The sequence below is a fragment of the Phaenicophaeus curvirostris genome, chromosome 2 (genome assembly GCF_032191515.1).
Source record: "Phaenicophaeus curvirostris isolate KB17595 chromosome 2, BPBGC_Pcur_1.0, whole genome shotgun sequence".
Lineage (NCBI taxonomy): Eukaryota > Metazoa > Chordata > Aves > Cuculiformes > Cuculidae > Phaenicophaeus > Phaenicophaeus curvirostris.
The window spans coordinates 97753060-97775743 of NC_091393.1; the positions used below are offsets into that span (position 1 = coordinate 97753060).

The 22684-nt window shown below is 37.6% G+C and overlaps 1 protein-coding gene across 1 annotated transcript in view; it reads right to left on the reverse strand.

Annotated features, from left to right (window-relative positions):
* MACROD2 (mono-ADP ribosylhydrolase 2) overlaps positions 1-22684 on the reverse strand; it is an 890479-nt gene that overhangs the window by 357805 nt on the left and 509990 nt on the right. Inside the window, 1 exon segment of the mRNA XM_069850139.1 lies at positions 17144-17265. Coding sequence (XP_069706240.1) covers positions 17144-17265 — 122 coding nt within the window.

The window sequence follows — 22684 nt, forward strand, 5'->3', positions numbered from 1 at the left end:
CATGGACTAAAGCACAAGTTTCTACAATGGAGCAATGAGACAGTTAAGAACAGCTCATCCGTAGCTACTATAAAAATACTAGTGCAACACTGACAATGTCACTGGCTAATTACAGACTCCAAATGTACCAGGGAAAAGCTACGGTTTTCTTCCCACTGCTACGAATGCTGCATTAATGAGTTGGATTATGATTTCCATTGACAGTCCCTACTATTTTTACATGCATCCCCGTGGACCTTCACACTTCTCAGCCCACACCAGCTAAGTAACAGGTGGAAAGTGAGTAATTAGAGTTCAGAGATACCTGTCTTACCAGAACTGCATCATGTAGAGAAGAGTAAATTTCACTTTCCATGTAAATATTTATGTATGTATGTGGCCTTTCTAGGGTCACCACGGCTCTCCTATCACTGCTTTGGAACCATCTTATCCTCCAGCCTGCCTCTGTCCACACCTGCCTATCTGCTTGTCCAAGTTAAAAATAAACCTCTAATGAGTACCAGGAAAATATTTACTTGGTCTTTTCCCCCTTCCTTGTCAGAAAGCCTCTGGTTTTATTCTTTCTTCACTAGCCTTTCACCCTGGCCTTTTCCATAGAGGCTACAATGTTCAGGTCACCTCCCAAGCCTTCTCCTGAAACATTCAAGCTTTTGTTTTACCTCGACCCAGAATTGGTTTTCAAAATAAATAAATAAATCCAACACTTGCTAGCTATTCTGCCTCCTTCCAATTCCAAGGTACTCTTACTCCAACTATGTTCTGCAGGCAGATCTATCCAATCTGTTAACCATTGTTTTGTTTGTTTTTTTTCAAATTACAGTGATTCCATAATCAGAGCCCCTCTGGATTTAATTTCCTAAGTTTTTAACCCTGTCTCAGTCAATCAATACAGGACCAAAGCTTTCTCCATGAAGCTCTCACATGCTAGTCTTTCAACCAAACACATATATTTTCTTGTTAATTTGCTAGGGGCAGGAACAACAAAAAAACCCCCAAAACATTAAAACCAAGGCAAGCAAAAGAAAGGAAATGTAAGATGTATAACCTGCTAGAGTTTATGAATGTTAAATTTACTCATGTCACACACTTCCCTGCAGAGTATCACACTGAACTAGGCAGGCTTACTCCTGCAGTTAGCCCTCAGTACATGTCCAACTATTGGCAACTTTACCACTGCTGTGGCTTTGTCTATCACTACTTCTTATAGCAAAAGTTGCCTACTAGCTTTCAAACTATACTAGCACTTTTATCGTTTAAAGTCTCACTTTCTGTAAGCCTTTAATCAATTTTTTTACATGGAACTGACGGGAAGCCAGGGACCATCAGTTGCAATAAACACATTTAAATGGCATGCAGCAAAGGCTGAGCACTTCTGCAATGAAATCCCAAGTATACCATGATTCATGTCCCATTAGGAATTGAATTTATACAATAACATGTAAATCTTTTTGCAGAAACTTAAATTTTTGACACTCCTGCTGCAGAATATTGCCCCATTTTAATCATCACTGACATCATTTTGAAACATCAACATGGTGATGCATGATGTACCAGAACATTTACAGAGACCTCCTTTCTCCAGTGTGAGAACTGATTACTACTTATTGATTGCAGTCATTCTGGGTGCCAAAAGTTTAAGAGATCTAATTCAGATATGCAACATGGGAGCATGACTCCAATCACTTTTGCAAAGTTCAAATTTTTCACGTACTATGATTGGGAAAAGGCACATTTACAATCAGTCTATTTGAAAGTCAAACAATTTCATATTTTTCGGTTTTGTAAAAACAAACATTTCCTAATGCGCACCAAGCAATTGCTCAACGCCATCATGTTTGAGAGTGCTCAAAAGGTTTTATTTCATCTGATAACACCACAGTAGAGGATAGTTGTATAGCTGGAAGCCTACTCTTTGACATTAAGAGAGCCTGCTGCATTAAAGGGGTTTGATTTATTTATTCTTGAGTATAAATGTCAGAACTATGTATTCCAGAAGAGCTTAATAAAAACACTAGAAACACGCTAGAAAACCTGGGGAAAAACAGGAAAGTGGCCCTTGAATGTGCACTCTTTACCTACAGACTTCATGCATTCCAAAATTTTATAGATAAAACCCAATTCTTACTTTAAGCAAGTTATCATTTGACATGCTTTTCTTGACATAAACAAAACCCACAGGATTTACAAAGAGATCTCCTGAGCCATTCAAAGAAAGAAAAACTAAAAAAAAAAAAACCAACAAAAACAAAATAAAAAGACCCAAAACAACTTAGTCTAGAGGAACAGAAATTTTCCAGAGACTTTTCTAAGGCAAAAGTCTGGACATGCATTCAGCATAGTTAAGGGTTTTGTCAATATAAACCAGTTCTTCCTACTGATGGAAAGACCCCAGGACTATAAACAGTATCACTTCTTAGTAATTTTGCCATCTCTCTAATGAAATTCAACCTCTTTTGCATACCATTAGAAACTAAGATTACACATGCGCATATCAGCAAAAACTTCACTGCTGACTTTGGCATTCTCAGTGCACACCGAGGTGAAAAACATACACACAAACAGGAAGCATTCAGTAACTCTTTCTAAGAACAGCTTAATTAAACACCATCACCTGTATGTTCATAAATTAACAATACGCGGCATGATAATATGGCAAAAGTATTTATACATATGCTTTTAGAAAGTCTTTAACTTCAACCCTCCCAATCCCTGCCACCAGTTCCACCAACTCTGAAGAACTAAGCATCTGCTTCTAATTAGCTCTCTCCACAAGCATTCATAAAATTTGCAAGTATTCCTTGGGTAGGATTTTTCAAGCTCTTCCTGACCTATGCTTATGTTGCGTTCACAGCTGAGTATTCTTTAATATTTGCTCACCTCCCTTTTGGATTTTACTGCTGAAACAGGTATTATTCACAAGTTAGAATTACAAAGAAATTGTTGTCTTTAACTAACAAATCTTCCACAATTTAGACCAAATTATCTAACATTTCACTTAGCTGTAAATGCTTTTCCTAAGTCCAGGCTGTTATTTAGGTACTACTGAGAATTTCACTTTGTATTTTATACTCCAAAGCCTTTTCTGGAGCCTGTCATTTAACCAAAATCTCCCTGACACTTGTGTAGCATTCCATTATTCTCTCCAAGCTGCCTTGTAAAGACTTACAAGGTACACACATTTGTTTTATAACCCATCTTGGCTCTCCCTCCTATGGCAGGACTAAGAATAAAGGGATTCACTACACTGTCACTTTCTGAAATTATACTTTGCATATTTATTCAGAGAAGCCCTACACTTCAGGAAAAGGCAAGGGCTGGTTTTCTTAAAAAGGAGATAATAAAGAAAAATGGTTTCATTTACTTAAAGTATGTCTGCAGTGCAAAGGAAAGGTATGATGATAAATTGTACTAACATATCCAAGCCACACAATTTAGGGACTACAAGTGGTGCAGCTATGACAGAGCTCTTTTTGTTTGAGATTCATGAGTATTTTGCCAGAATGGGATAAGTTATTTTGATTGTCTCTGGTACATGTGAAAATCCTGCTGGTGATGTTGATGACACTGGACTAGGCTTTCTAAAAATGAGTCCAGCTTAGTCCAAATACATCATAAAAAGGCAAAATACTCCCTGTTTTCCCAACTATAAATGAAGGAAACGCATTAAACAATCCACAATAAATGGTGATGAAGAACACCACCAGCTCCTGCTTTTAAAATCATTGTTCATTAGCGATTTTAATTAAAGTCAACAGTGCAGCAGGTGATTTGGTTCAATATCCTTGAATCTATCAAGTGGGTTGTTTCTAACACCTGATTACAAGCAGAAGTCACTACCACCTATCAGGTTTAAGTAGAATTAGCTGTTATTAACATCATTAGCTTCTGGGAGTGAAGTCCTGAAATGATATATAATGGATATACATCATCTCAGACTACAACTTATTTGAATGAACTGATGTCAGACAGCATCACTATCTTGCAGGTTGTTAGTAATGTGTTTCTTGGACCATCAAATAATTGGTGGCCTAATCAAACTATTTTTTAATGACTCCTACCTTTTACCGAAGTTTTTTTGTTTTTTCATTTCAAATATACCTGGGCAAGCTGCTAAAAGCTTGCTTGCTTTCCTAAGAAAAGAGGGAGCTGCATTTTCTGAACTGGTGAATTACGAACATTCAGGTAACAGCACATCAAAAATTCAGCTTATATACCACGCTCCTCATCTCTGTGCCAGGACCGTGGAGAAAAGACATGTTTGGGAGATAAATGAGAATCTTTCTGTACATGTTGTCTTAGAATCTTTCTGTACATGTTGTCTTAGGTCTGAATACAACTTTTCTTCTACAAAATGCAACTCAGCAGCTCTGACAGTCGACAACCCTTGGCAATTTTGCAGGTAATTGAAAACGGTGAAATAATGAAGATGCATGAGAATACAGAAGAGAGTTGTGAAGAGGTTAGGGAAATGGATAAATAAACGTCCTATGGAATTTAACATTACGAAACACGCTTTGAGGGAACAAAGAAGGGAAGTACATGAACACTTAAAAGGAAAAAAGCCACAAACAACAAATACAACTCAAGATTGCAGTAAGTGATAACATGATGTTCAGAACATAGTGTTTGTCTGTTAAAGAAAACAAGTATGGCACCACAGTACGTAAACAGGGGAATTAAAATGCAAAGAAAACATTAATTCAGCAGGAAAAAAAAAAAGGAAAAATAACAGTTGGATGACTTATATTTGTCTTGAGCTTGTCCTTGTCACCAAACTTAGTCTTGGTGTATTAAAGAATGAAAGAATAGATATGAAAAGGTTGAGCAGGAATGTCTGCATGTAACAGACATATGAAGAAATGCTTTGCACCATGGAGTATTTTGCTTTGGAAAGCAACATTCTGATCTGCAATGATCCAGCTGGGAAAAAGCATTCATCCAAGGACTTAAAAGGACATAAACAAAACTGAACAGGAGATACAGATTTAAGATTAATACCAAAAATATTTTGTTAATCCAGAATCATTAATGACAACATTTTCTTCTGTGGGAGGCAGACAGGTACAAAGTTTTCTGTACCACACAAACACTTGCACATTCCACTTCAGGGATGTGATGAGCAAGGGAACACTTCTGTTCCAACGTGCCAAAATACAGAGAAACACATTTACAAGAGTGGCCAGAGTAGTCATATTAAAACAGCATAAACTTCTTACAAACTAGGAGGATTAATCCCATCACTACTATGCTAGCAAGATTCCCTGCTCAAAGCCTTACTCCTAATACCTGACTCAGGGAAGGATGCATTCCGCAACAAGGAATACCAACAGGTAAGGAATGTAAAACCTCATTTGGCTTATGCTCTCTCCCCTTTCATAAAGACTCTAACACAGTTGCAGTGTCCCTCTTCCCCACAAACAGGGGAAAGAACTGCACCGTGTTTATGGAAGTGCAGAGTCAGGATCTGCTGTTCAAGGAGGACATGTTAATGGATAATTCCGCCCCAACATCATTTAAGTTTTCATAACTGGGGTCATCCAAGGTTTCTGTCCAACCCATGTCATTTGGTATAAACAAAACTCATTGTATCATGTCTGCTTCTATTCTGGAAGTGTACAGTTGCGTGAAATAGCCAAGGTCTAATTCATAAAAAGATTTAATACAGTTGGTATTTATTTCCTTAGAGAAAGAAAAGAGTTTCAATGTAAATTATCCTATATTTCACTGTGAATAGAATAAATAATATTTTTAATAAAGACCACAAGTAAAGTAAATGCTCAAGCTAACTGCAGTCTACAAAACCATGTTTTCTTGGCTTTCAGATTTAATTTAGGTAGTCACCTTTTAGGAAGAGAAAGCACAACAAGAGAAAATTCATTTACTATAATTATTCCAGTATTAAAAGTTCTGTCCAGCTGGCAATAATGTCCTCCTATGGCAAGTCATGGGAAGTCGTGCCTGAATACACGGTTTCTGTCGTGGTGGGGGTTTGGTTGGGGTTTATTTATTGGTTGTTTGCTGTTTGGGGTCTGTTTGTTTGTTGTTGGTTTTTTCTTTACTAGAACTACTGCCTCTGTGTGTTATATTTCCTTTCATCTGTGCTATGAATAAATCTCTAAATCCTAATTGGCAGACATTGTTAGGAGGTGATTAGCAGGTTAGCTTAAAAAAAGTAAGATTGCTAAACCATTTACTTGAATATGGGCTGCATGTAGTTTATAGTTAGTGAGAACAGCTTTTCAGATGAAAGAAATTAATATTTCATCAGAACACAATGCTGAAGTACCAGTCTTACCACTGCAATTAGACTTCAAAAGTTATACTGGTTTTACTCTGTATGTGCCTTAAAAGATAACATGACATCATACTAGAACAATATTACCTAAGAGGGTTTTTTAAGTATTGTAGTTAACCTACTGATTATTGCTATTTCTTTCTATGTAGCTATGACACAGTATACAATTTCTGTATAATATATGTTGCTCCAAGTGACAAGTAGCAGTTCAGAGAAAACATATTTAATGACTTGCATCAAGGCTCATAAAAGCAGACTCCTGTTTATTTTTCAGAACTGCTTTACAATATAATTACTCATATCCTAAATATACATTATGCTGTAATGAAATACTTTAAGGTTAGTTAAGTATTATAATGCCCATCCAATTCACAGGATAACTTATTCTTTGAGTTTTTCATTTCTTTGTTTTATATTAGCTATGTAAACAGAAAAAAATAACCTCAGAGATATTAAATTTATTAATTTGATATTTGATAAATGGACTGATTTCAAGTAAAAAAACCCAAACAGATGAAAATTTCACCCTATAGTTTGTTTTTAGCATAGATAGATTAAGGCAACGTTGAAAAAACCCCAATGGGATGTACAGAAGTGCCTGAAAATTATCAGATGAAAAATGCCAAGTGACAAGGACCTTGCAAGCACCATGCAGTGCTAAAATGCGGCATCACGCATTCTTTTCCTCACCATTAAACTGCTAGGAAAAAAAAATAAATCTGGTAGTTATACGTCACTGTCTACCAGACAGCCTGTCACGCATTTCTAGGCGTCATGGAGGGTTACCTCCAGCATTAAAACCTGTGAACAAGCAATTTCAAATTCCAGCAGAATTTGACTCCAGTTCTAATGATGGATAGAGTCACCGTAGTCCATGCCATGGAAAAAAAAAAAAAAAAAGACCCTGTTAAAACTATCATTTACTATTACTGCTGTGAATCCCACAAGTCTTGGCAGGGATTGCATCTTCATAGCACTTATGGGCTGTCCTTACGAGCAACCACAAGCCCTCCAAAAGAGCCTACTAAGTGTGAACAAGAAAACAGAGAATCAGTCACTGGAAAGAAGTGAAGTAGAAGGATAACGATGACTTTGGAAAGAGCCCAATGGCCACAGCCCATCAGCTCTATGGGGTTTCTTGGGAGCTTATGCATGCCCTCAACTTTTACTGTGAATTTCAATTACAAGAATCTGCTGTTCAAATAATGACAAGCATCTTACACACTTGATTATGGACAGCCAGGATGCGCATGAAAATAAGAATTTCTCTAGTCTATTTTTACAATTTTTTTCTTTTTCAACCAAAAGAAAGATTTCTTTTTTTCAGCACTATTTCCCCTGAACTGAAACAGAATTCATTCTTTTTCCCTGCACTTCACAGTGTACACTTTCCAGCAATCCTTAGTTTTTACAAGCTGACTTAGGTAAGTAGCATCTTGGTCCACTGTCTGATGTATTTGTACTGTGTCCTTCCCTAATGAGACAGTTCCTCAATTATCAGGCCATCAGACTGCGTATCTAGGAAGTTTCACTCTTTTAAGCACTGGATTCCCACAGGGTGATGGGCAAATTATCACACGTTAAACCAATTATATACACAAACTTGCAGAATTTATTCCTGAACAAGCCATTTCCTTTAAAAAAAAAGCCCACAAAACAAAACCCCAAACCAAACATAAAACAAAACACCTGAACTGGTGGAATTAAAAGTGTATATTCAGTGCTTCATTAAACCAAACAAAAACACCCTTTCTCTCTCTTCCCAATCACAAAACCACCATTTTACAGAACAGCTGCAACAGTAACATCACAGACAAATAAAATAAAGAACTGAGACTTCTCATAATACAATTATTTTATTGAAGCACCACTATTCTTTATTTATACCATTTAAACAGTTGTTTGTGGTCAGACAGAAGGAGGCGAACCATGTGGGTGTAAAGGCAATAGTGGCTTTTGTCCTCTGTTAATGCCACTCGGCGCAGTACCTAAGCCCCAGCGTCCAAGCCCTCTCTGCCAGGAGGAGTTCAAGCACTTGCTTGGTTTCAGGCTGTACCTGACCGCATCTGTACTCAAAACACTTCTGAATGTCTGGGACAAGTAGGGGGAGAAATAAGCGATACCCCTATTCAGAAGTCATCGTTCAATACTTAAAAAAAGGAAGAATTGCATTAGGCCACACTATCACAACCACTACTACAAGCAATTTCTATGCAATAGGCTGCTATGAAACATATTCACAACTGATCCATGTATCCTTCTGAGCTGCTCCTGCCACTCTTGGCCATACAAAACAAATACTGTAATATGCTTCAAGCATCAAGTAAAACAAATTGTCTTCCTCCACGGAAATTTATAATGAATATATAACCATCCAGTAGTAGAAACAACATCTGACTTGATTATTAAAAAAACACAGAAGCATACACAAGGCTCAGAATGTTATTGCATGAGCTACATGCCCACCCTAACCTGGTTATCTTCTCAGCATCTATATAAAAACTTTCATGGTGAGAAAGATGGTTAGCCAGATAGCAGGAGAAACAGATTCAAGGCATTTATCTCAATAGGAAAACCATTCTCAGTGGCATACTAGCAAGGCAGCAAAAAAAACTTCACAAGGAGGAAAAAGTTGTGCGGCTGTGTGACCAAAACATTAAAAGCACAACAGCATTAAATACCTTTTTTTTGTCTCAAAGGAATTCCGTTTGTGACATAAACCTGTCTGCCTACTGCTGCACTGTACAGCCCAGCTCCTGCATTGACTACCTGCTGGGTTTCACAAGGCTGCAGCAGCCTTGCTGCGGAGCTAAATCTTCTGGCAGTGCTTGACACATTAAGAATGTGGGTTTCAACAAAAGAAGGTGATGACCCACTTAGAGCTACTGTTAGAACCATAACTTTCCTAAAATGTTCTCAGACCACTTAACCTACCAGCTACTAAACTCCTCATAATCTCTGATCTAAAACTCCTTTCCTATAAACTCAAGCTGTTAATTCTTCTTTGTTCTCTAGATTTAAAAAAAACCCCTCTTTTCTGCTACTCTATTCTTGGTGCCATTTCTAACTCTCTAATTACACTGGCTGAAAAACCATCTCTCTTTCCCCACATTGGAAACAACAGCCCAGTTAGCTCTACTGAAGCAGAGCGATATGTAACCTCACGGATCTTTCCTGTTTAAATGTCACTCTACAGCTGCTCCTTTCTTGGTTTTCCCACAACAGGGTGATGATGTCAACTCACTTCCAGAGCACCATCCACTACAAACTCCAGCTTATTCCCTGAGGAACCTCTGCCTAAAGCTACATTTATTCCTCAGCCTCTCTCAGTTGAATGAGTATCTCTGTTTAGGTGCAATAATTTACACTTCATCTTCCTGAATATATCTCGTTTAACAAAATCTTTACTGAAGAAACAGGACTGTGATTCAATCTGCCAAGATCACGCTGAAAGAAATGGTTGGGAGCACATGCAAGAGAAAACAGCAGGTTCACCTTGGGTTAAACAAAAGCATTGCCAGCTACAGCAATTTCTGTACCCAAAAGGAAAGATCATAACCCTCCTCATCTAATGCAGATGTAAAAAGCCAGTGTGGTACTTAAGCAAACTTTTTGCACTAGTTCAATTTTTAATTTTAATTTTATTACCTGGAAAATACCTAAGAAAAAATAAAAATAATAAAAAAAGAAAAAGTAAGGTCAGTCATATCATAGCTTTCAAATTAAACAAGTATTTCAAAGAAACAAATTAAGTAGATTCAAGGACAGAAATTTCTGCAGCATCAAAGCAATTCTTCTGATTGATGGATATAAATCTATTTCAGAAAATCAGATGACAGAATAAAGTCAAACTTTAGGAATTTCAGACTTATAATTTATTGCTATGGAAACATTCTCAGCAGGAAGTAAGTTTTCCTAAAAATAAACAACAAAAAAAGAGGAACCTCTACTTTTCCCTACAACATCTGCATCATGAGAGAACAAGGCAGGTAAAAGCAAGACTGTAAAGCAATCTGTAAGACTGATACAATATGGTACATCATGATAAGTGCCTTTCTACAATTCAAGAAAACTCCTCTTTCATGAATTTTATAGTTCAAAACAGTTGAGAACAGTCTGGGTTTGAAATTGATATTAAAAATTTATGTCCATAAGTTACAACTGAAGATTGATGCATCGTAGGGTTTAAACACATCTGCACTCAAACAAAGGTCAAAGAAACGGTGCAGTCTATCAGAAATAAACCTTGCTTTTAATGGTAAATACAAATACCAAGAATATCAACACAGAACTACAAAGCCTATTTCTTTAAAGCCCACAGTTACAGGTGAGGAGAAATATTTAAATCAATTAAAAATTCAATTTGGTTATTTCTTACGTGCTATGAATGGATAAGTGGCAGATATCTTTCTTGATGTATTTTTACATGTTGCTCTTGATAATTAATAGGTTGTGTTTCTGTACAAACAACTTATATTAGTATTGGCACTTACGTGGCCAATGCTAGGACACTGAATAAAACTAAAATGATACTTTTTTTGTGAAAAACACCTACAAAAAGTTATGAGTTGGAACTCCCTTATATTAACTTAATATTTATGTGAAAAGAATAATTATTTAGCAAAGCTTCAAATAATACTTTGACTTAAAAGCACTGTATATGCACAGCTTGTAAAATGCCTTGTGTACACTGATTTAAAGCCCCAGAAATCGATGCACAATGTGGATTTCAAAAAGTGTGTCCCAACCTTATTTAGCATACTTTTCTAATAACCCTAATCAAAGTGAGGCATAAGCTGTGTGCACAGGAGGGACCCACTTTATCCAGAGTCAAAAAAGAGACAATCTTCTCTCCCATAAATATCCCATCATTACAGGTCACTAGCCATCCCACTGCCAAATAATGGCTTATTCACTCGACCTGAAGATGAGCATGTCAGCCCTTGAACAGGTCCTCTCGCTTCTGATATATTTCTAGATGGCCTTTTGCCTTTATATTCTTTAGGCAGAAGGAGCAGGGTGGTTGTGTTGAGAAGTCCAGCTAAGAGGCTGTCCCTGCAGCAGAAGTGCCTTTTGCATTCACAGCACAAATATTCCAGCAGAAAGACAAACTGATATTTTTAGTGTATATTCTTTACAACAGCAAACTAATCTAGTAAAGCTCTAGAATAGTGTGAGCACTTCATTACCTTACTCTAGGGATCTAACAAAAAAAATTCTGTATTTTGTATTTAACCCTGATAATGTACTTGTTGGTGGTAAGCAGGCTTCCTTCAGCAACTCAGAAAGCCTCATTCTTTGCGGATTTCCACCAGTCCCCACACACTAGCAACAATCCTCCCTAGAGGTGGAGGTCAGAGAGCGTGGTCTAAAGAAATGCTTCTTGTTGAAGCTTTACAATTCACCCCCTGCCATCAAGAAGGAAACTTAAAGACTGCAAAGCCAAATGAAGCCCTGAACAACAGCAGAGCTGCAGTTCCAAATAAAACTTCTCAATTTCTGTAACCATCGCAGAGGAAGGCTGCTTCGCCTTCTGCAAACACCCTACAAGCCCTTTTGATTTGGATCCCAACCACAATAACATACAGCATTCTTTTAATTTTCTGTGTGCTTCTGAAAGTGTCTGTGCAACTGCACTCCCAGCCTCGACTGCCCTCAATTGGTTAACATTTCTTGGACCACAAGCAATGAAGTATGTGGCAGCGAAGTGCTTAATGTTTAGAAAAGTTTCAGGATATCAGAGGGCTACAAAGCTGTGTAGGCAAAGAAAAGCAGGACAGGAGATCCTCCAAAAATGTCAGAGCATACAGTAAATAATTTCAAACAATGTATAAACAAGGGACCAATTTAATCCCTGAAAACAGGGATTATAACTTCTCCAGTATGCCTGATAATTTAAAAATTATTTAGCCTATGAGACTCTCATTTGGAAAATCAGTACAGGAAACAGACCAATTTATTGGAATATTTTAACCATTTCTTCTTTCGGGGAAGATTTTGTGCCTACAATGTATTCCTAGTGTTCCAGAAAGCAGAGATTTAATCAATATAGGATAGCGATTACTACTAGTGTATTAAAGAGCTAAACATCAAAATATATATTTTTTTTACAATATGGAGAAATTATTCTGAACATATAATAAATTTAACTGGCTTAAATGTCAACTATCTACTCCTAAAATTAAATTCTTTTATTACCTTAATATTTTTTTCTCACATTGATCTGTATGGACTTAAGAGGAGACAAACACAAACATCTCAAGTAGCCTCTTAACCAGACAGAAGATTGTATAAATAATAGACCCATCCAACACAAAACGTTCACTCAGCAATGACCACACAAATAGTCAGAAAGTAGCTCAAGTGTCCTACAGTGGGCACAGCTACATAAACAAGTGTGAAGGAACACATGTTTTCAGGAACACCAGCTAACAAGTAAAAACACAAACAAACTTTTCTTCTGTAACCTAAAAGGCAGATGGAGTAGGTGATCTGTGAGAGAGACACTCCAGTATGAAAACAGGCAACGTGGCATTCAAAATCCCATACTGAACATAAAAGGTTTGTGAAAACGGGTGCAGGAGACAAATGTCAGGGGTTGTTTGATTTCTCTCTCAACAGTCGTGAGGATGATCACATTTTGTTTCTGAGGCTCTTCTTTCTGCCTTAATGGCTATGAAAATGCTTGCCCCTAGCCAGGCTGCTGGTGAATTATGAACCTCAGTAATCATGCTGACTGTCATTTCATTATATTCCCTCATCTCATTTCTGGTTTTACCCATTGTGTCTTTTTTAATATACACTGAGATTATAACATTTTAAGATGAAATTTCAGTGCTCCCCTAAGAGTTAGCACAGAGTTACTCTCATCCACGCCTGAACACCTTGGACGCAAACACAACCCATATTAATATCAGCTACACCATTTAATTGCCATTTTGTCATACACATAATGACATTCTTATTCTCCCCACCCCCACCATAAGGCTGCATCTCACAATTTACACAGTATTTCAAGATTATCGTTTCCCTTCCTCAGTCTGTAAAACATCTACATAAACATAGGTATAAGTGAGCTTTGATCTATTCTGAATCTTATTCCTGTTCTCCCCAGCCTATTAGGAACAGAAACTACACCCTTTATGGCATCCATCATCTCTCTATAAGCAGCTCAACAATGTGTAATACCAAAACAAAACAAGTGTCTGCCGTAAGTACATCTAATTTGAGGCTTATTATTCAAGACCATTTCCCCACTATGCTGGTTTTCCAGCACACTTCTCCCTCTGATTGTTTGCAAACTGGGCTAGTTTTTCCCCACCATATGCTACTTCATCTTCTCCCATGCCTAGTTATACTGTAGCTGTCAGCTCTGGTTTTGACCTATGTTCCACTGAAGTGGAGGCAAAACCTCCCTTCTGGTGCTGTAGTGGGTCCTGGATAAGGTTATACTTGCAGTCTCTGTAATCAATTGTCATCATACATCTCTGTCCTTTCTAGTGTTTGCAACACCACCTAATGTAGCATCATTTGTAAATTTAATTAATGAGCTGTTTATGTCCTCTTCAAAAATCATTAATAAAGATGTTAAATTAAACTGCACTTACTGGTGCACCCTGAGTCACCCTGCACGCTTCTGTCCAACTTGATACATCGCCATTCATCATTAATCTTCATTCATAATGCCTCCAATAATTCTAGTTCCTATGACATAATTCATGTTCTAAAAAAATTGAATTGTGGTAGGGTTTTTTTCTCCTCATTTTGCATTGATTCCTAGACTTGCTGTCCTTTCTGTTTTGGAGATAAGGAAAATTCATGCTGCTTCCTTCTCATTTGCTATGACTGCTAGGGTTCTGATGCTTTCTGGTGCACTTAATTATTTTAGTATACTACAGCTTGCTATCACCATTTTTTATTTATTCGTTTATATGCCATAAATATACTGCTTTTCCTGATTTTATTTAGGCCCTATTTTAAAATTCGCTCTTTTCCGGTTTCCCAAGCTCATTTTATCTTTCTGTAAAAGACCACCAAACTATGCCATCAATCAGCACAGCTGATTTTCTCTTCCCTTTTCTTACACAGGTAACCTCTCCCCACACCCCACACCCTGCAATGTTTATCTTCTCCCTATTGCAAATACTTTTTTTTGCCATACTCCAATCCATGCTCAGATGTTGCCTATTTGAGTCAATGTGAGTACTTCTGTTTTCCCTACTAGGTCTCTGCTAGCCTCAGAAGTACATAGGTAGTTTTATTAATTTTCTTTCCTTTCCCTCTATGTCTATTGTACTGGATCTCGTAAAGCCCACTTGTCCTCTGCACTCTTTTCTTCAGACTCTCAGTAATCTATTGCTCCTTAACTGAATGAAATATACATTTTACTTCGCTCCAGGCTTTGTTTGTTGATTAGGGTAGACTCTCAAGTAGCCTTCACTTCTGAAAGCATCACTGAAATCACTGGACTTAGGGCTTTTCAGAACAGTCCATGATCTGTCATGTGGACTTTAAAATCCATATTGCTTGCTAAGCTTCTTAATGCTGGTATGAATGAATGGCTCTTGGCTCCTGTTCAGCTTGTGCAGCTGTGTTCTGCAAGTCTGGGTGTTGAGTATTTTTTATCTCAAACAGGTGCACAGTCAACACCTCTTAACCAGCAAGGAAATACTCTGTGGATGATTACTCCCATGGTTATCTTTTTTTACTAAAATGTCAGACTAGTTTTCATGGAATCCATGAGTATGACCAATTGTTATTATTCCACATTAAATATGAAGCTACAGCCTAGAAAGTCCTAAAATCACAGAATCCCTACAGATGCAAGCATTACCACATTGACCAATGCCCAGAGCAGCTTTTACTTTCTTATTTCAATATTCCTTTTTACACCATTTCAGTATTGTTATTCCTTCCCCATCCCTTTGTTAGGAACTTTATTCTCACTAAACTTTAATGTCACAGAGACTAAAGACAGGAACAAGGATGAACGTAGGAGCAACAGCACAGAGATCTTACTGGCTCCAATGCAAATCACAGCAGGACAGAAACATCCTTATGTGCTTAAACCACTCTAGAGAGGAATTCTAAACATGCTACCCTTACCCCAAGGTTTCTTTCAGTTCTAAATCATGTGCCTAGCATTAAAAAGAAATAAAACACCAAACACCACAAGAAATCAAATTACAAAAAAAATCAACTACAATAGGTACCACCTATTTTGTGGTTGTAAAATGGCAAAGAGACAGCTCACTGGACACCATTTGGAGAAGTACAGAGAGAAGTTCACCAGCAGAAAAAGGGCAAAGAACATATTTACTCCAAAAAAAAGAAAGAAATAAGCAACTTCCATCAACTTTTGCTCCGAAGGGTACAACTAACTCAACCTGAAAAGCCCCTACACTCGTCTTCCTCCTGTCCTCAAAAAGCTTTATTTTCCACTTGTGATTTTTTGATGTTAATAGCTTTACCTTACTGAGTACTTCATCCCAGTATTACACCATTACTTAATTTAATGTTTTTTTTAGATTAAGGGTGTATTCTAAGTTGCCAAACATACATACAATCACACAGCCAGCTGAAATAACCCCAAAAGTATGAATTCATGCCCACGTGATAACTTCCTTCTTGGTTAAACATTTAGGAAACAAACCTAGGGATATCTAAAGACTTCAGCTGCTACAGTTTGAGCTACAGAATCAACGCTCTAGAGCTGGAACAGGAACAGCTCCTTTATTCAGTGGATTTTGAAAACCTGTCCTTCTGAGGTACAAAAATGCAACGCACTTCAAGCAATCAAAGAATCTTTATCATTCAATAATATATCATATGATGGAGTGACTACATCTGTGGAAAAGGAAGAGCTATGGATGCCACCTATCCAGCCTTTGAATGGATAAGTCCTTTGACATGGATCCCCACAACATCCGTCTCTCTCTCTCTTCATCAATGACTTAGTGGAATTGAGGGCACCCTCAGCAAGTTTGCAGATGACACTAAGATGACTGCTGCAGTTGACACACCTGAGAAACAGGACAGCAACCAGAGGTACAAGCTTAAGAAGTGGGACCATGTGAACCTCATGAGTCCAACAAGCCCAAGTGCAAAGTCCGGCACCTGGGTCAGGGCAACCCCTGGTATCAATACAGGCTGGGAGATGAAGGGATTGAGAGCAGTCTTGTGGAGAAGGGTGGAAGAGAAGCCCCACCCCTGAAAATATTCAAAACCTGGTTGAATTAGGCTCTGAGTCTTCTGAGATCCAGCGGAAGGTGTCCCTGTCCATGGCAGAAGGGTTGGACTAGATAAACTTAAAGGTGCCTTCCAACTCAAACCACTCTATGATATAACAGGCTATCTTATGATGTATTTTGGTGAGGAGGTGCTATAAACATTGCCACTTGACCGATACCTTTATTTTTAGAAAGAAACAATAATGGACAGAATAAGCAACAAACTAATCACTTCTCAGCTATTTAGGAGGCAATATTGCATGTGCAGTTATCCACTTAGCTCGTGAGTTCTTACGTATTTTACAATAAATAGAACTGTGTAAAAAGCAAAGCATGGGAACAGCTCCCTGCCCTTCTACTAGGTTCTCTCTCTTTTTGGTTTTGGTTTTTTGGTTTTGTTTTTTTGTTTGTTTTTTTTTACACCTAATAGAAAGGCATTTTTCATTATCTCTTAAAATAACCATATCTCTTTCTTTTTAATATTTAATCTCTTGCTTTTTCACATCATCTAGAGTAAGAAAACCTTCTGGAACCCTACTATTACCTTTCTAATTATTCTACAGCAAGGAAACAAATATCCAAATTAGAAAAAAGTAACGTGTTCTTCTAAAGTACTTACAATTGATCTAATGTTGTTTTCTTTTGCCAGTTTCAGAGAGGATTTATAGCAACTTGCCAAGTTTTCTTTATGATCATCAGTGAGATGGCCTCTTGCGATTGGCCCGACGGTATGGATCACATCTGCAGGAAAAAATAATAAAAATAAAAAATTAGAGTTCCTAAGGTAGTTTATTTATTTATCTCAGGTCAATCTATTCTCATATTGTACCTAGACACAAAAGTATGAATAACATTGTAAGAAAATTATTACATGTTTTCCAGTAATAATAAGATACATCTTTGATAATGAAATAAAAATGAAAAATATTAAAGACTAAATTTTGAAGTATTTGGGCTGAAATGGAATAAGAGGAAACTGCACTACTAAATGATTGTTATACATGTACTGCAATCCACATGCAGGAGAGATGAATTGTTTTCATAAATATCCTAAATCTTTAGGGCCGTACAACTTTAAATATTGTACAACTGTTTGAAATCCCTAGTTGTTCTCACTCCTTTTAGGTTCTTTGACTGGGAAAGTTCACTTCACAAAACCTCAGAACTCTGATGGGGATGCACAGGTCATCTTTTTTGTGTAATAGTTTAAGACTTTTCTCAGTAGCTGTTTTAAGAGAAAAAAGTTGTGACCTATGAATGTGTTAGTTATTCAAAGAATGCACTTTCCTCTCACATCAGACCAGATGGAGACAGCATGCAATAAACCAAAATATTTTGTCTGAAGGAATTTCATGAACAAAACCAGCAAGTACAGTCAGGGAATATCTTGGGTATGCCACCTCTAAATTCATCAAAATCACATGTGCTGCAATCAAAATCTCTAAAGTGCTATAGGAAAAATGAAGTAAAAAGAAAAAAAAAATTGAAAATAAATCTACAAACCAAAAGGTGTTGTGATTTTTGTAATCCCCTCCACCTTACTAGAAGGAAGCATAATTACTTTTCAAATATGACTCTTCTATAGCACATTTGACCACACTAGAATGAGTTACACTGGCAGGTGCATCTCTTTTCCCCCTCCCTTATCATCCCCCTACAATACACAGTAGCAGCAATAAAGAGTGACACTATTATGGGCAACTTTGCCACAAAAAAGTATTAGGTCCATGCTTTCAATTCTGATACCTCTGGACCCATTGGTTAGGTTGTGCTTCTGTCCCATGTGGAACAGGCTTCAAAGCAATACCCTCTGTTGTTACACTTTTGAATATTTAAATTTACTTGCAAATGCTGCAGAATTCACACCATTATTCATTACTGCTGTCTTTCATTATTTCTCTGCAACCTATATCAAAGCACAATGTCAATTTTTCTTTTCAGTCCAAACGTCATCTGTCAAGCCCTGGCCTCTACTACTTAAAAGATGGCTCATATTCTGAGGCATGTTTTGAACATTTCCAAAACTTTCTCTTTACATTAGCCAGAAAGTATTGATATTCAGCAAATAAAAGCACATCAGAGAAACCGAGTGCCCAAAACCACAGAGAAACTGACTGTGACGGAGAACTGTAACCCACAACAGCTAAACTTCCCAACTGCTACAGAAAACCACCCGACTGAGAAGTAAATAAGAGGTTAACTGCTGCTTTTTCCCTCTTGATCACAGTAATCTTCTTCAGTTATGGGAAAACGATGGCAGATCGGATAATTTCTGCTGAATGTCCTAGCTATCAGACAGTGACTCCAGCAAACCTTCCCTACAGCATTTCAGGCAACTGAACCACCACATAGGTGTGGAGTCTTTATCACTGATGAGCAGGATGATAGCAGGTTATTGGAAAAAAGGCTGAATGTCTTCACTCAGGAATTCAGAAGAGAGGTTCTGCTTATAGTGATAAGGTTGTGAAAGTACTACCATCATTTCAGATCATGACTACAGCAGTTTTCTTCTGGTTGACATTTTCCTAGGAAGGTTTCTGTTTGGAAGCACTGGCACTTGACTTTTACCAACTGGCAATTTCAAAAAAAAAAGAAAAAACTTCTTGAGTTTGTTTTTCTTGTACTTCGTTTTTGAAAGAAGCAAGCCACACTTACTGAGTGAGGGGGATGGAATATACACTAGTGCATCTAATCTCAGCTAAGATCATTCTACATTTATAGACACTAAGATCAGAAGTATTGTGATACATTTCAAATTCACAACACTCAGCATCCAACAAGCAAATAAAGGAATGACTGAAAAAAACTGACTAAAGTGTAAAAGATAAATAAAAGAAAGAATCTTGAAAGATTTCCCTCTTTCTGCTAAAGCTGAGTTCACTTGCATTTCAAGGTGCAGCTACTTAAAAGCTGAAGCCTAACAGCTTTAATTATTAATTTATTATTAAACAACAAGACAGTTCAGTTCTGTTCAGTTAAACAACTTGAGACAGCTCAAGTACCAAATTCTTGCTCGTGTTTTTCTGTGCAAGACTCCCCTTTATATAATTTTTAGATGCATATCACGCATCATTAATTGTTTAACTCCATTCCTTTAGTTTTCCATTATTACATACTAATTTTAAGAATTCTCAAGCTCAATGAATAGGAAATGTTTTTCTTGCTACCTTTTTTTCAGAACTTCCTGATTTAGCATTTTTATGGTGCCTCATTACCAACCCTTTATCACTGCACAAGGCACTGCATGTAAATACAAGCTTTAATGCAATTATTAGTGTTTATGTTTTAATTTTTACAAGCCGATCATAGCTGGTGCTTTAGACAGGACATTGAAGATGGTTATGAATTGGTTTATAAAATAATAAAACTTTTGAAACTGTTTGCAGGGTGTCATTGGGGAAAAAAGCTTTACTTGGGCACGTTATTATTCTGAAGCACATGGTAGACTAAGATTTTACTAGCAAAGCAGCACTAATAATGTGCTGGTCTGCTTCCCAGTCAGATGAAGGTGGAAGTAACCTTTTTGTTGTGCATTGTCAATAAAATCAGTGTATCCATACATTACCTACACTATACATTATTCTGCTCAAGCTATTCCACAATATGTAAAAGTTTGCATGTAGATAAAACCCTTTGAGATTATACAGGCATAAAGCAAACAAACCAGAGCCATGTAGTTAATATATGAGGATCAGACTTCACAGGCTGAAGCACAGCCATTTATTTTTAATGTAATCTATGAAGACTCTGTCAATCTTCCAGCTTGCCTGTCACAATACAGTTTCCTTTCTACTTATGCGTTCCTCCTTGACTCGGCTGCACAGAGCCAAAGAAATTTATATGCTACAGAGCTGGAGAACAGAGGAGAGTGGGTGCATTGGAGTGGGGGGAGTCTAGAGGCGCTTCTCTACAAGAAAATAAAGGAGTATAATTGCTGCCCTTCTTCTCCAGCCATTGCCAGCACCGTTGGGGGAGAACATATACAAACATGCAAGTCCTGCTTGTTCACCTTCCATACTGGTTTACTGGGGGCCAGAACAAGCATACATCCTAGAGAAGCACATGGCCTTTGTGAAGCAAACATAATTTCCAAGCTGGACTTCAATCACAGTAAAATATCATGGCAGGACACATGCAGGGATGACTTTCATGGCAAGAAAGGCAAACCAATTGTAGATAATGACACAGACAGGAGCACTGGCCATCTGGACAAGCATAACAACTGGCTGAAGACACACTGCACATGCAGAGGTTCAACAGCATGAAACAGAAGTGGTATCATCACCTAAAGATTTTTTTTAAACTGGGGGAAATGGAGAAAAACTCCAAAAAGATTTAGTTTCGCTGGAAAAGACTGGTACAGTTCCCTGCTACTAAACAGGTCCTGGTCCTTCTTGGAGCTCCTGCACCCCCTTCACTGTCTGAGCATTTCTTAATGAGGTCAAACAGAAACAAGGGATATGGACATTTCCTCAAAGTGTCCTCTAAAGTGAGGGGTTTGTTCTTTAAAACCAAGTAAACAGACTAACTGGGAACAGTCAAGCTCTCTTTTGTACTGTTTCAATGTTCATGTCAAATGAAGCTGCCAGCACTGCTTTGAAGCTTCTCATTTTCTATGGTCAGTCTTCCAGCCAAGTACATTGATAAGAAACTTCATTAATAAGAAAGCTGCAATCCACATGTCTGTAAATCAATTTCTCTGTGTACACAGAGTAGAGGTGTTTGCTTACATTTTTAATAGTACACAGAGGTGGAGAGCCCTCGAGAAAGTACGTTCTCTTCTGGGACTTGGGCCACAGCAATGGATCAAACTACTTTTAATGCTAATAAAGCTGCGTAGCTTTAAACTGATTTTTTTTATATAAAGGAAGGTAATATATTTTCCTACAGAAATGCTCCCATAAAGAAGGAAGAGGCAGTCAAAAGAAACCGTTAGCACAGATCTATGCTGTACAACCATGTTCTGGAACTGCTTTAGGGCTGAAGCAACATTTGATTTTTACACTGGCTTTTCTAAGATTTGCATTGCAACTGATGGTTGATCCAAGAAGAGCTATTAGGATCTATTGCTCTTTTTTTGGTCATTTGACTTTCAGGTGTTTGGTTAGAAATTCTGGCAGCCAAAGCAAGGCCCATGACATCACACGCTGATTTGTGTGTGCTCAGTCTGCCTGTTTTCATTCAGTGCTTTTGTATTTTTCCCTGCAGTGCTAAGACAAAAGCAGACAACTGAATCTTATGCAAGCCCCAAACTAATCAAGAGGTATAACAGTTGCTTGAGCATTTACATCAACCTTGTCACCACTTAGCCACCAATGAAAATAATTATAAATTGCATGTTTAATCAACATTTCCAAAGCACACCAACTTTCCCCTCAAATCTCCATGTAGGCCAGTCAAAAATGAAACTACATCTGTTCCGTATGTAAAAAGGGCGGAGAGGCTGGTTTTCTCTGGCCTTTTCAGTAAAGAAGTTAGTCCATAGAACTTAACGTGCTGTTTGTCACGAGTTTTTATGCACACTTCTACAGAGAAAGGACAGAGCAGCATGGGCAAAGACAAAACACAATTCCCAGTTGCAAAAGGAGGAAGAGAATTGACTGTGCCTGAAACACCAGCCTGGAGGACTGATAAAGTTCACTCTTCCCTTGTTTGGTTTTTTGGGGTTTTTTTAAGTGACACTAGATGGCAAAAATGCTGTCGTAATGTTTTGTTTTTTTTTTTCTAAAACAACTTTAAAAGTACAAATAAGTCTTCCCTGACAGATGCAAGTGCGGCACATGCACACCATTAATGAACCAGCCAACCACGGCTAGAATCAATTACACATTTCTCTCCTTTATCCCATTCACGCATTCATAGCCATAATCGGCCCATCTAGCAAACTGCATAATGAAGCTGTACCCTGTCAATCACAGCAAGAATCATATGAATTTTAAGAAGGAAGCTACTGCGCTGTGTGCACACCACTGAATTAAAAAAAACTGACAAAAACTCAGAGGATTTAGGGCACCATTTACAAATTTTATCAGTTGATTTACACAATAAACACCCATCATACTGGTGCTGAAAAGGAGTAGTTGAGGTTCAATTGATGTGAAATGGAATTACATCCATATATTCATACGTACTGAATATCCCTGTTCTTAAGGAATGCACA